Raw genomic sequence first — 13,336 nt, 5'->3', positions numbered from 1 at the left:
ACTTGGCTATATGCAAATTAGTCTGACCCTGGCCCAGTGCATCATGGGAACAGGACAGACAAACTACCAAGCCAATTCTTATACTGGGAAGGAAACAAGCTTCCGGGGACCGGTTTCTGGCATTTCAGCCGTCTTCGGCCCGGCTTGCTTGAATCCTGATGGTGCAATGAGCAAGGGACTCACATCTGAGTATACCCTTCCACGCTTATGGTGGACAAAAATGATTCAGAAAAGGGGGTGGTGATGAACAGAGTGTCTGAATTAAGCAGACCACTCTTACCCAGTCCAAAGATCAGGGCTTGATCCATCACCGTTTTTTTAGCTCGGTGCACCATCCCAGCTCAGAACTTGGCTATATGCAAATTAGTCTGACCCTGGCCCAGTGCATCATGGGAACAGGGCAGACCAAACTACCAAGCCAATTCTTATACTGGGAAGGAAACAAGCTTCCAGGGACCGGTTTCTGGCATTTCAGCCGTCTTCGGCCCAGCTTGCTTGAATCCTGATGGTGCAATGAGCAAGGGACTCACATCTGAGTATACCCTTCCACGCTTATGGTGGACAAAAATGATTCAGAAAAGGGGGTGGTGATGAACAGAGTGTCTGAATTAAGCAGACCACTCTTACCCAGTCCAAAGATCAGGGCTTAATCCATCACCGTTTTTTAGCTCACTGCACCATCCCAGCTCAGAACTTGGCTATATGCAAATTAGTCTGACCCTGGCCCAGTGCATCATGGGAACAGGGCAGACAAACTACCAAGCCAATTCTTATACTGGGAAGGAAACAAGCTTCCGGGGACCGGTTTCTGGCATTTCAGCCGTCTTCGGCCCGGCTTGCTTGAATCCTGATGGTGCAATGAGCAAGGGACTCACATCTGAGTATACCCTTCCACGCTTATGGTGGACAAAAATGATTCAGAAAAGGGGGTGGTGATGAACAGAGTGTCTGAATTAAGCAGACCACTCTTACCCAGTCCAAAGATCAGGGCTTAATCCATCACCGTTTTTTAGGTCACTGCACCATCGCAGCTCAGAACTTGGCTATATGCAAATTAGTCTGACCCTGACCCAGTGCATCATGGGAACAGGGCAGACCACACTACCAAGCCAATTCTTATACTGGGAAGGAAACAAGCTTCCGGGGACCGGTTTCTGGCATTTCAGCCGTCTTCGGCCCGGCTTGCTTGAATCCTGATGGTGCAATGAGCAAGGGACTCACATCTGAGTATACCCTTCCACGCTTATGGTGGACACAAATGATTCAGAAAAGGGGGTGGTGATGAACAGAGTGTCTGAATTAAGCAGACCACTCTTACCCAGTCCAAAGATCAGGGCTTGATCCATCACCGTTTTTTAGCTCACTGCACCATCCCAGCTCAGAACTTGGCTATATGCAAATTAGTCTGACCCTGGCCCAGTGCATCATGGGAACAGGGCAGACCAAACTACCAAGCCAATTCTTAAACTGGGAAGGAAACAAGCTTCCGGGGACCGGTTTCTGGCATTTCAGCCGTCTTCGGCCCGGTTTGCTTGAATCCTGATGGTGCAATGAGCAAGGGACTCACATCTGAGTATACCCTTCCACGCTTATGGTGGACAAAAATGATTCAGAAAAGGGGGTGGTGATGAACAGAGTGTCTGAATTAAGCAGACCACTCTTACCCAGTCCAAAGATCAGGGCTTGATCCATCACCGTTTTTTAGCTCACTGCACCATCCCAGCTCAGAACTTGGCTATATGCAAATTAGTCTGACCCTGGCCCAGTGCATCATGGGAACAGGGCAGACCAAACTACCAAGCCAATTCTTATACTGGGAAGGAAACAAGCTTCCGGAGACGGGTTTCTGGCATTTCAGCCGTCTTCGGCCCGGCTTGCTTGAATCCTGATGGTGCAATGAGCAAGGGACTCACATCTGAGTATACCCTTCCACGCTAATGGTGGACAAAAATGATTCAGAAAAGGGGCTGGTGATGAACAGAGTGTCTGAATTAAGCAGACCACTCTTACCCAGTCCAAAGATCAGGGCTTGATCCATCACCATTTTTTTAGCTCACTGCACCATCCCAGCTCAGAACTTGGCTATATGCGAATTAGTCTGACGCTGGCCCAGTGCATCATGGGAACAGGGCAGACCAAACTACCAAGCCAATTCTTATACTGGGAAGGAAACAAGCTTCCGGGGACCGGTTTCTGGCATTTCAGCCGTCTTCGGCCCGGCTTGCTTGAATCCTGATGGTGCAATGAGCAAGGGATTGCACCATCAGGATTCAAGCAAGCCGGGCCGACGACGGCTGAAATGCCAGAGACCGGTCCCCGGTAGCTTGTCTCCTTTCTGGTGAAGAATTGGCTTGGTAGTTTAGTCTGCCCTGTTCCCATGATGCACTGGGCCAGGGACAGACTGATTTGCATATAGCCAGGTTCTGAGCTGGGATGGTGCAGTGAGCTAAATAACGGTGATGGATCAAGCCCTGATCTTTGGACTGGGTAAGAGTGGTCTGCTTAATTCAGACACTCTGTTCATCACCACCCCCTTTTCTGAATCGTTTTTGGCCACTATAGGTGTGGCAGGGTATACTCAGACGTGAGTCCCTTGCTCACTGCACCATCAGGATTCAAGCAAGCTGGGCCGACGACGGCTGAAATGCCAGAAACCGGTCCCCGGTAGCTTGTCTCCTTTCTGGTGAAGAATTGGCTTGGTAGTTTGGTCTGCCCTGTTGCCATGATGCACTGGGCCAGGGACAGACTGATTTGCACATAGCCAGGTTCTGAGCTGGGATGGTGCAGTGAGCTAAATAACGGTGATGGATCAAGCCCTGATCTTTGGACTGGGTAAGAGTGGTCTGCTTAATTCAGACACTCTGTTCATCACCACCCCCTTTTCTGAATCATTTTTGGCCACTATAGGTGTGGCAGGGTTACTCAGACATGAGTCCCTTGCTCACTGCACCATCAGGATTCAAGCAAGCCGGGCCGACGGCGGCTGAAATGCCAGAAACCGGTCCCCTGTAGCTTGTCTCCTTTCTGGTGAAGAATTGGCTTGGTAGTTTAGTCTGCCCTGTTCCCATGATGCACTGGGCCAGGGACAGACTGATTTGCATATAGCCAGGTTCTGAGCTGGGATGGTGCAGTGAGCTAAATAACGGTGATGGATCAAGCCCTGATCTTTGGACTGGGTAAGAGTGGTCTGCTTAATTCAGACACTCTATTCATCACCACCCCCTTTTCTGAAACATTCTGGGGTTTGGCATCTAACAAGAATCTACACTCTGCATTCTGTCCATCAACTGTTGTTTTTGCATTTGTCACCCTGAGTGGGACAGGTATGCTCAGACGCGAGTCCCGTGCTCTCCACGCCACTGGAGTCAAGCTATCCTGGCTGAAGACAGCTGATAGCCAGAAACCGGTCCTAGGATGCTTGATTCTGGTCCGGGGAAGACATGGCTTGGCAGTTCGGGCTGGAGTGTTCCCTTGAGGCACAGGGTCAGGCTGATTTGCATATGGCCATGTCTGAACTGGGGTGGTGTGGTGAGCAAAGAAACGATGGATTTAGGCCCAGATCTCTGTACTGGGGTGAATGTATGACATTGTTCTGCATTCTGTCCATCAACTGTTGTTTTTGCATTTGTCACCCAGAGTGGGACGGGAATGCTCAGACGTGAGTCCTGTAATCTCCAGGCCACTGGAGTCAAGCTATCCTGGCTGAAGATGGCTGATAGCCAGAAAACTGTCTTAGGATGCTTGATTCCGGTCCATGGAAGATATGGCTTGGCAGTTCGGGCTGGACTGTTCCCATGAGGCACAGGGTCAAGGCTGATTTGCATATGGCCATGTCTGACCTGGGGTGGGGTAGGGTGGGGAGCAAAAAAACGATGGATTCAGGTCCAGATCTCTGTACTGGGGTGAATGTATGACATTGTTCTGCATTCTGCCCATCAACTGTTGTTTTTGCATTGGACAGGTGACAGGGCAGGGATTGGGCTTTGGCAGGGTTGCAGAAGCTATGAAGCCATATGTGGGATGTAGGAGTGAGGGATGGCTCTTGTGGACTTCAGCTTGAGAGTACTGTGGCCAGGGACAAACATAGGGGTTGGAGATGGGCTTGGGACATTCTGGGGTTTGGGCTCCAACAGGGATCTACACTCCGCCATCAAACATGCAGGAAGGGTCTCCCACTGATGCACAGGGCCTCTGATACTATCTTTACGTGTTCTTTGACACTCCATGAGCTTTGCATTTTGAAAAACAAATGACATTTACAAAGTTGCAAGTCAAAGTATATTGCAACTTACACACTCACAAAAGAAACCTATGTGTAGAGAAAGAAGGCAGGGCTGTGCTGCAGAGAACTAGCTGACCTCAATGTAGGATTCAAAACAAAAGACCACTCTAAGAAGAGCGTGTGGAGAAGACATATCTAGGAACTGTACTTGCCCACTACCCACAAATGTCACTTACCACTTATCTACATTTACCGGCAGCCTCCTCTCAGTCTGGTTAATGCTGAGGCACTTGTTTGGACAGGAGCTGTCCACCTGGAAAGATGGCCAGAGTCCAGTGGGCAGAACCTTCTCTGAAATCCTTTTTGCCTCCTGGTCTGTTTCAGTTTGGGATGTGGAAATAGCAGAGGAAGCTTCACCTAGAATTCCTTCAGCTTTTGTTTCTTGTGAAGCTTGAATAAGTTCTCCTTCTTTCTTCTCCTTTGTCTTCTTTAGTTGTTTGTTTTCAGGTTGGGAGGGCAGGTTAGCTTTTTCCTGGGACAGGTGAGCAGAATTTGTAGTTCGCTTTTGCTGGCTCTGAGATCGGAACGGGGGTTTGGAAGTGGCCCTCGCTGTACTCTGACCTTTCACTTTCAACTTGGTTTGGGATGTAGCCTTGGTGAGGTCACCCTGAACCTTGGGATGGTTAGGTTTGTCCACTAATGGAGCCACTAGTGGTGGGACAGATCCAGTGTTTGAGACTACAACTTCAGACAATTCTTTACCAAGAATAGCAGATGGAAGAATTGTGTTTGTGGGAGAGGTAGGCTCCTTTTTCCCTGGTGTGGTTTGAGGATGTGCCTGGCCCCTCATTATACTTTGTGGCATGTTATCTTTGATGGTTACATTAATTTTTAAATCGACTGGATGGGGGACGGTGGACTTTCTCAGCTTAGCAGGTGATCCACAGCAGGGAGCTACAGAGAGAGAAAAGGTTTGGGGATCCTTGTGTGCCAGAGGTGTATTTGGTAGTATCTTACCATGTACTTGATTTGGCAACAAAGGTGATTGCTTTGTTTTTAAATCCTGCTCGGGGAGCCCTGATTTGTGAAGACCTTGTTGTGGGAATCTTTGTAAACTATGCAGACCTTCCTTAGCCTGGGCTGTCAGATTCTCTTGACATTTGCTTGTAGTCTGGACCACCAGGGATTCGCTTACAATGAACCCATTCTGAGAAGACGATATGGTCTCATTGTGCACCAATGAGTCAGGCATGTTTTTGTTTTCCTCAGCTTTTGTGATGCTACTGAACTGGAAATGGTTATTAAGCACGTTCTGGCTACTCCAATCAAATGAGGGCTTTGCACCAGTGAAGTTAAAGGAAGCCTGCTGAGTTGAGGTTCCTGGTGTCTGCATGATTTTGGGTGTCTTATTGTTTTGGTGGTCTTGCCTTTCGGGTTGTGCAACAGGAATGAGAGGACACTGTGACTCTGAAATCTTTGCAGCTGGGCTCAGGACACCACCCTCACTTGTCCTTGGGAGCCTTGATTGCTGTACCGGCTGTTTTGACTGTGATATTGTAACTGCTTCTTGCAGCATCTGCTCTTGTCTTGCCTGTTTTATAGTATTTACCTCATGCAGCAGAAGCTTCACTCTCTGCTTATGGGGTTTTACTGATTTGACCGGTGTTTGAAGGCTTATCCCTTGAAGGGATTCCTGTACATGTGGTCCTACTTTTGACTGTGTTAGGGGATCTGCCTCCTGCAGCAGTTGCGTTTCCGGTTGCTGTGCCGTCTGCTTTAAGGCAGTTGCTTCCTGTGGCAGATGTTGTGCCATCTGATGCACATGTGGCATTATCTGATTATTCACCTGCTCTTGGGGCTGTGTCTTTTGCTGTAGTTTATCGTCTGTTCGGGCCCTTTTCTTGGGCAGCTGATCCTGCTGCTGAGTGGTCTGCTTTGAAGAAGTTTCCTTCTGTAGATGTTGTGCCTTCTGCAGCACTTGTGCCTGGTTTTGAGTACTGCCATCATGCAGTGGAGGTTGTGCCTTTTGCTGTTTCACCTGTGTTAGGGTCCTTGTCTTAGGAAGCAGACCCATGACCTCCTGCTGTTTGGCCTGAGTTTGGGTAGAAATCTCATGCACCTGATGTTGGGCGTCGTGCACATATCGTTGTTTCGCTTGTGCTGTGCAGCCCGCCTGTTGCTGTTGGCACTGGGTCGGCGGGATTTCTCCAGGTGACAGAAGCCTTGGCTCATGCATTAAGGACTGTACCTTTTGCTGCACTTTTAATTGTGATAAAGTACTTGTCTCATGTAACGTGGGCTGAACATTTTGCTGTACTATCTGTTTTACTGCATTTTCGTCCAAAGGTGGCTGGTGTGCATTTTGCTGCATTTTTGCCTGTGACTGTGGCACCATTGGGTGCAATGTATTCTTTGCCTTCTGCTGTGATTTTGATTGCATTACACTACTTGCCTCGTGTATCTGTCGCTGGGCCTGGCGGTGTTTTGCCAGTGTCAAATGACCTCCCTCATTGCAAAGGTATTGCACCTGCTGCTGCTGCTGTACATGCTTTGACATATTTGCCTCCTGCGATGGATGATGGACTTTTGGCTGCACTTTTACCTGAGAATGGACATTAACATCATGCAGCCCAGGGTGGGTATTCTGCTGAGATTTTGCTTGCATTGAGATTCTCGTTTCAGGTAGATGTCGTTGAACCTGCTGTGGTTTTGTCTGTGTTAGAGTGCTCGACTCGCTGTGCTGGCGCTGGGTTTGTTTGGTCTGTGCAGCCAAACTTGTCTCATGCAGCACGTGCTGACCCTGATGGTGTTTGGTTTCCCTTAACGTACTGGCCTCACGCAGCAAATGTTGAGACTTATGTTGGGACTTTCTCTGTCTTGGGGTACTTGTCTCTTGCTTTCCAGGCTGAGTCTGATGTGATTGATGCTTAGAATATTTTGAAGGGCTGTTCTCAATGACTTTCTCTTTATCTTTGTTTAACTTCTTTTTCAGTTGCTCATACAGCATGTCCCTCATCTGTTCAGCACTTGAAGGTGCCATGGTGGACGCTGTGAATCTATCATCCAATTTCGCTGGAGCAGACTTTTTGTTCCCGTAGGTGGTGTTCAGGGCTATGGGTTGCTCTGAAATCATCTGAGCAGACCTTTGCTGAGATTTTTGTTTTAAGGCATCTGCATAAGACACCCCAGAAGAAAATTGAATGTTTCCCCTTTGCTGAGCCGCCTCAGTACTAGAAAGCCCTTGAGTGAGCACTTCTTCTGTGTTTTGCTGATTGCTCACATCTTGCTGAAGGAAAGGCTTTCTCCCTTCCACCATGGGACTGGTAGTGGCTACCACAGAGGCATAGTTTTTTAAGCTTTCGTTTGTCTCATGCTGTTCCAGGTTCTTAATAGGGGGCATGAGCTGCAGTTCAGTGACGGTGGGTGCTTGAGAGCTATCATCTGACAACTTTGGGTCCCCTCCCTCCAGTGCTCCATCTCCATGCCCCCCAGCAGGTTCCTTACAATTCTTTCGCTGGTTATAGTTTTCTTCCTCGCTGCTATGACCTTCTCCTAACAGACTAAATTTGTCGTGTGCCTCTAAATACGATTGGTCCTCCATGTCATTCTGAGTAAAAGATATCGGAAATGGGGTTGCTGGTCTTGGGTAGGGTATACTGGTACCCTTCACTCGGAACAGTGCGTCTGCCACACCATCATAGTTCTGTTTTTTAGTCAAAAGAAGAGGTTCTTGTGATTTATTTTTTTTCAGTGACCCTTTTTGCTTGTCTCCCTGACTCTCCTTGCTCATTGTGTGACTTGCATGAGTGTGAAACTGTTGATTTTTGCTTCCTGGGTGGTGTATCTTTTCACTGGAAACTGAGTTACACTGTACATTTTGTCTGCGGTCCAAATTGGTGAGCAGACTTTGACTGTGAGCTATTTGGGTCTGTGGTTTCTCACTGCTGGTCGCGTGTTTGTGTGCGTTTTCGCTGTGGGCTATGTGGCTAGGCACACTCTGACAGTGGGTTACATGGTTTTGTAGGTTTTCACTGTGTGCAGGATGGCTATGACTCTGTGCTGCTTGGATGTTCACACTCTGAGTGTGCACACTGTGGATTTGACCATTTTCCCTGCTTGCTGCTTGGCTATCAACATTCGAGGAAGAAGCTGCTTGGGTGTGACTGCTTTGACTTTGAGCAGCTTCACTATTTACATTCTGACTACTGCGTCCTGCCGGGCTGTGCAGTTTCTGGCTGCTTGTTCCTTGGCTGTTCATGCTATGACTTTGGCCTGAGTGTTTTTGGACATTTTGACAGTGTGTCTTTGGTACTGATGTCAGCCCTTCTAAGGGTGTGCTATTTTTTGTTGGATTGGAAAATTGTGCTACTCTGGGCAATCTCATCCCCAATGGATCTTGTGGCTTTGACAATGAACTTGCCTCGCCTTTTGGTGTCAAGTTTAACTGTCCTCTCTGGTGTTCTGTAGAACTGCTGGACCCCTTGACCTTTTCATTAGGCACAGCTTTCTTAGTTTTCAAGTTATCATGGGTGGGAACTTTAAGGCTAGTCTTCAGAAGACTGAGGTTTGTGTTCTGCTTGTTTGACTCAGTACTGGCGGCTGGGGGATCTACAGATTCACCCTCAGAGAGTCGACTTCCTAGACAACCTTGGGCAGTCAAGATGGCCTGTGCATTAGGTGGCGTTGTTTTTAATCCAGTCTCTTTGGGAGAATTTGCTGTTCCTTTCATAGTAGTGGCAGTAGTCATGACGCTAGGCATTTTCCCTACACTGGAGCTCCACCTTTTGGTAACCTTCCAGGACATATTCTTGCTGCACTTGCCTCCCATGTCTGTAGTTTCTTCCTTGGGCTGTCCTAGCCTGGATTCTCTATTTAGATGCCCAACGTCTTTGGATACATACTTCTCTGCGTCATCACAAGTTCTACTTTCAACTTCATATTTGATTTTGTCGATAGTATGTGGTCTGTTAGTTTTCTCTAAAAGTTGCACATCACTCTTCTCTTCAATCTGGGTAGGGGAGGCCGCTTGTGGTGTTTCAGATTGCACATTCCCCATTCTTGCTGCTCATCTTCTCAGGAAACTATCCTTGAGACAAAAGAGAGCAGGGTAGTCAGGCAGACATTTCACGACAGACAACACATTTGCTGAGTTCAATCAATCTACCTATTCAATAACAATTATATATATAGGGTGTTACTCTGCTTAGAACATCTGCACTTCTGCAACATAACACTGCTTTAACCACCAATCCACATTTGCTTTTCCCACAAAGGTATTTTAGGTCTGTTCTCAAATACAAATAAGGTGAGAAAACACAAGAAGTTAAATAAAAGGCAAAGCACAACTACAGATGCATGGGAAAACCTGGGACGAAGTGGGTCATCCTAGAAGTATATCACTGAAATGCGGGGAAATGGAAGCTCTTTCTCCACATGAACTTTAGGCTGCCAATAGAGTGTGTGTTATGTTATGCAGATTTGTAGAGTACACTAACTCCAGGAACGGTATCCTGTCAATGAGCATGATTGAGCCTAGCCAAACCTAGAGCCTACTGGGACTGCTCGTAAAGCCAGGTCTTCAGCTCCGTGTGGAATTCAAGATGTGAGGAGGAGGCTCTTATGTGTAATGGCAAGCTGTTCCAAGCTTTAGGCACGATGTAAGTGAAGCTTTTCCTCCCAATCAGATTTTCCGTAAGACATGAGATGTGAGAAAGAAGGAGTTCAGAAGAGCAGAGGTGTCTGGAAGGTTTGTGAAAGCAGAAGCTATTGTTGAGGTATACTCAGCCAGTGTTATGTAGTGCCTTGAATGTGTGGGTGAGAAGTATGAATTGTGCTCATATGTGTATGGGGAGGCAGTGAGCTTCTTCAGGTGTGGTGTGATGTTATCATAACATGAGATGTTGAGAGTGATTCTGGCTGCCAAATTCTAAGTGGTCTGCAGCATTCTGTTGAGTTTTGTGTTGGTCCCACCATAGAGGGCATTCCCGTAGTCAAGCATGCTTGTGACCAATATGACAGTTTTCCAGGAGCTGCTTTAGAGCCATTGGAAAATCTTTCTCAGCATCTTCAGGGTATGGAAGCACGTGGCAGTGACTGATTTGACTTGGGCGGTGGTTCCACATTTTCAATGAGACACCGAGTACCTATGGCATCAAGACTGGCAATTCAGCTAATGGCATTGCAGGTTCCTAAAGTTTTTCTTACAGCCTACCACTGGAGCTGCCGAACTTTTCAGTGTTGCTGAATACCAGTGCAGCCTACTCTAGATTACTTCCATCTCATGCCTTTCTTGTACCACCATACATTTCAGCCTCTTTATCTTACACTAGCAGGCTTTTCCTCTCTGGCTCACTCATTTCAATTAATCTTTCTATGCCTCATTCTTTCTCAATTTCCTGGTATGAGGTGAAAAGACTTATAATCAAAATTATGCCCAAGTCTGTAAAAATGAGTCCAATTACCTTCACAAATTAAATACTGTCTATAAATTCCTTTTGTTACGACAAAGAAAATATTTAATTGTGAGTGCTTTTCTGTGGATACCTTTACACAGGCTGATTGCAGATCCTGCACTTCTAAGGTAAAGCCCCTATCTATTTAACAAAAAGCAAAAGTCAGTGCTTGAAAAGCTTCACATACATCTTTACAATGAATGGCGTGTCAGCAAATAAAACAAAAGTGCAGGATATTGTGACAGCACCTTCATATTTTGGCTGAAGTAAGAAACCTCTGGGGAATTGTGGACTAGTGTGGCTGTTCATAACTAAACTTAAATAACCACAGAGGTCTACAAATACTTAAAACATTGACTACAAACACAAAGACTTCACAATCAAATTCACACAATATGTATTTGTACATATGCTCATTGAATCCATTTATATCTATTTGATTCACATCAATGAAGATGTTACTTGTTTCCCTTGAACATTAAGTCTTAATTCAATGCATTTTCTGTGAAAATACCTATAGCCAGGATTATAAACCATAAATACATTTACATATATTTGTCAGAGGAGCAAAAAAATGAACAATTTATCAAATAAAATAAAGGTAATAAAATCAATTTTTACAGCAAAAAGTCAATGTGTACAGGAGGAACCATCCTCATTAGATGTGTTTGTACCTCTATCCATTTTAAACACAAAAAGCGCTGTAACTTACCTAGTACTATGATAGTTCTACAATACTAAGTGAATCCCACAAACAAATTCTAGGCCAATTCATTAATATAATACCTAACAGAGGATAGTGTTTAAAGGTTGCAACCAAAACATCTCTCTCTGAAGAAGTGTATCCTGTTCATTCTCCAAAACATTAGAAATAGCAGTATCCCAATTCTGCATCTCATTTAATGTATACTGTGGAGGTTCTTTAAACAATGTGAAGCCAAAGGTAAATTAATGTTCTTATTCCTGGTGTTGCCCAAATATTCTGACAACCTCATTTTAGGCAAAGTCTTTCCTATGCATAATCTGACAAAGACATTTAATTGACTATACACATCTCTTTATATGTTGCATAAGAAATGTGGAGTTATTTATATGTTGGTGGCATGTATATACATTCCACCTACATGAAGGTACGCCCGCCTGATTTAACTGCAGGAGGACCTTACGTTTTGTCATAGAAGAGACTACTCTCCTATGGCCCCTGGGACTAAGGGCCATCAAATAAATGGCTACCTGTCCGCCCGTCCAGGTTAGATGGGCAGACTTGTAGTGATTGTTTACTGTTTCTGATTAAACCTGGCGATAAGGAACAGTAAAAACATTATATTGCTATCTCTGCCATGGGAGCATTGTATATAACTTTACATAACGAAAAATCCTGTTTCAGGACTTCCTTTTTGTAAAGAAAAACCATTACTCTGTGTCACAGGGTTGCTTTCTGCTGACATAGCCCTATAGGAAAGAGTAAAATGCACTGACAGGAACCCCTGTGATGGTGCTTCCTGCCAATGCTTTTATAAATGACTGCCTGCTTGGCCATTATTTATAAAATAGGTGGGCAGTTCCACTGTCATGGGAACGGAGTAATTGACTTTGTCCCATTGGTGGAATGGTGGTCCGCCCGTATATATATATATATATAAATATCCTACCAAAGTGCCTCTGAACACAAGGACGCCACTCCGCTGGTGCAGTTTTACAAAACGATTTCTTTTCAAGGCTGCACAATGAATTTTAAAGGCATTTGAAGTATGGCACATTACGGACCCCACTGAAGGGCAAAAATCGGACTACAGCCCCCAGCATACCTCACCAGGGAGAGTATGCATTTGTTTGGATAAAACAGACAGCTGTAGTTAATTCCGTCACGTGCTGCCTATGACCCCATGAGGAAGAAGCAGCAGCTTTGAAACGCGTCGGGGAGATGAAAAGAACCGGACACATTGTGCAGCCTTGAAAATAAATAGTTTTGTAAAACTGCACCAGCGGAGTGGCATCCTTGTGTTCAGAGGCACTTTGGTAGGATGATTTCCGCGGCGGCCTCAGCCACGGAGGATGCACCACCTGGCAGAACTTTCCATAACGGGACTGAATGGCGGGGGTTTCTCTGCCTGAAATCAGCGCTGGTGTTTTATTATTGAGGGCTGCATCGTGTGCCTGGAGCCCACTGGAGTGCGAAAATGAATTTTAAAGGCATTTGAATTATGGCACATTACGGACCCCACTGAAGGGCAAGAATCGGACTACAGCCCCCAGCATACCTCACCAGGGAGAGTATGCATTTGTTTGGATAAAAGAGACAGCTGTACTTAATTCCATCACATGCTGCCTATGACCCCATGAGGAAGAAGCAGGAGCTTTGTAACGCGTCGGGGGAGATGAAAAGAACCGGACACATTGTGCAGCCTTGAAAATAAATAGTTTTGTAAAACTGCACCAGCGTAGGAAGAAGATCCCTAATCCTATCTAAAAATACTGTAAAGGGGGACATCCAGCATCTAAATTCTATACAAATTCTATGCCCCCTTCCATCACTAATTCTGCGCTAACCAAACCCAACCAAGTTAAATGGGGAACCATAATGACTGACCCTAGCGACTCTCATAGAACAAAACCAGACTAGTTGACCATATGGAAAAACCGTTCCACCAAAGAAATAACC

The 13,336-nt window shown here is 45.9% G+C and overlaps 1 protein-coding gene across 1 annotated transcript in view; it reads right to left on the bottom strand.

The window, feature by feature from the left end:
- LOC147692437 (uncharacterized) overlaps window positions 1-9,278 on the bottom strand; it is a 92,215-nt gene extending 82,937 nt beyond the window's left edge. The window contains exon 1 of the mRNA XM_086936790.1: window positions 4,459-9,278. Coding sequence (XP_086792916.1) covers window positions 4,459-9,278 — 4,820 coding nt within the window. The remainder of the gene's footprint in view (window positions 1-4,458) is intronic.
- Window positions 9,279-13,336: the final 4,058 nt, after the last annotated feature.

Source organism: Lissotriton vulgaris, chromosome 9, assembly GCF_964263255.1.
Source record: "Lissotriton vulgaris chromosome 9, aLisVul1.2, whole genome shotgun sequence".
Classification (NCBI taxonomy): domain Eukaryota; kingdom Metazoa; phylum Chordata; class Amphibia; order Caudata; family Salamandridae; genus Lissotriton; species Lissotriton vulgaris.
This window is presented reverse-complemented; position numbering and strand designations above follow the sequence as displayed.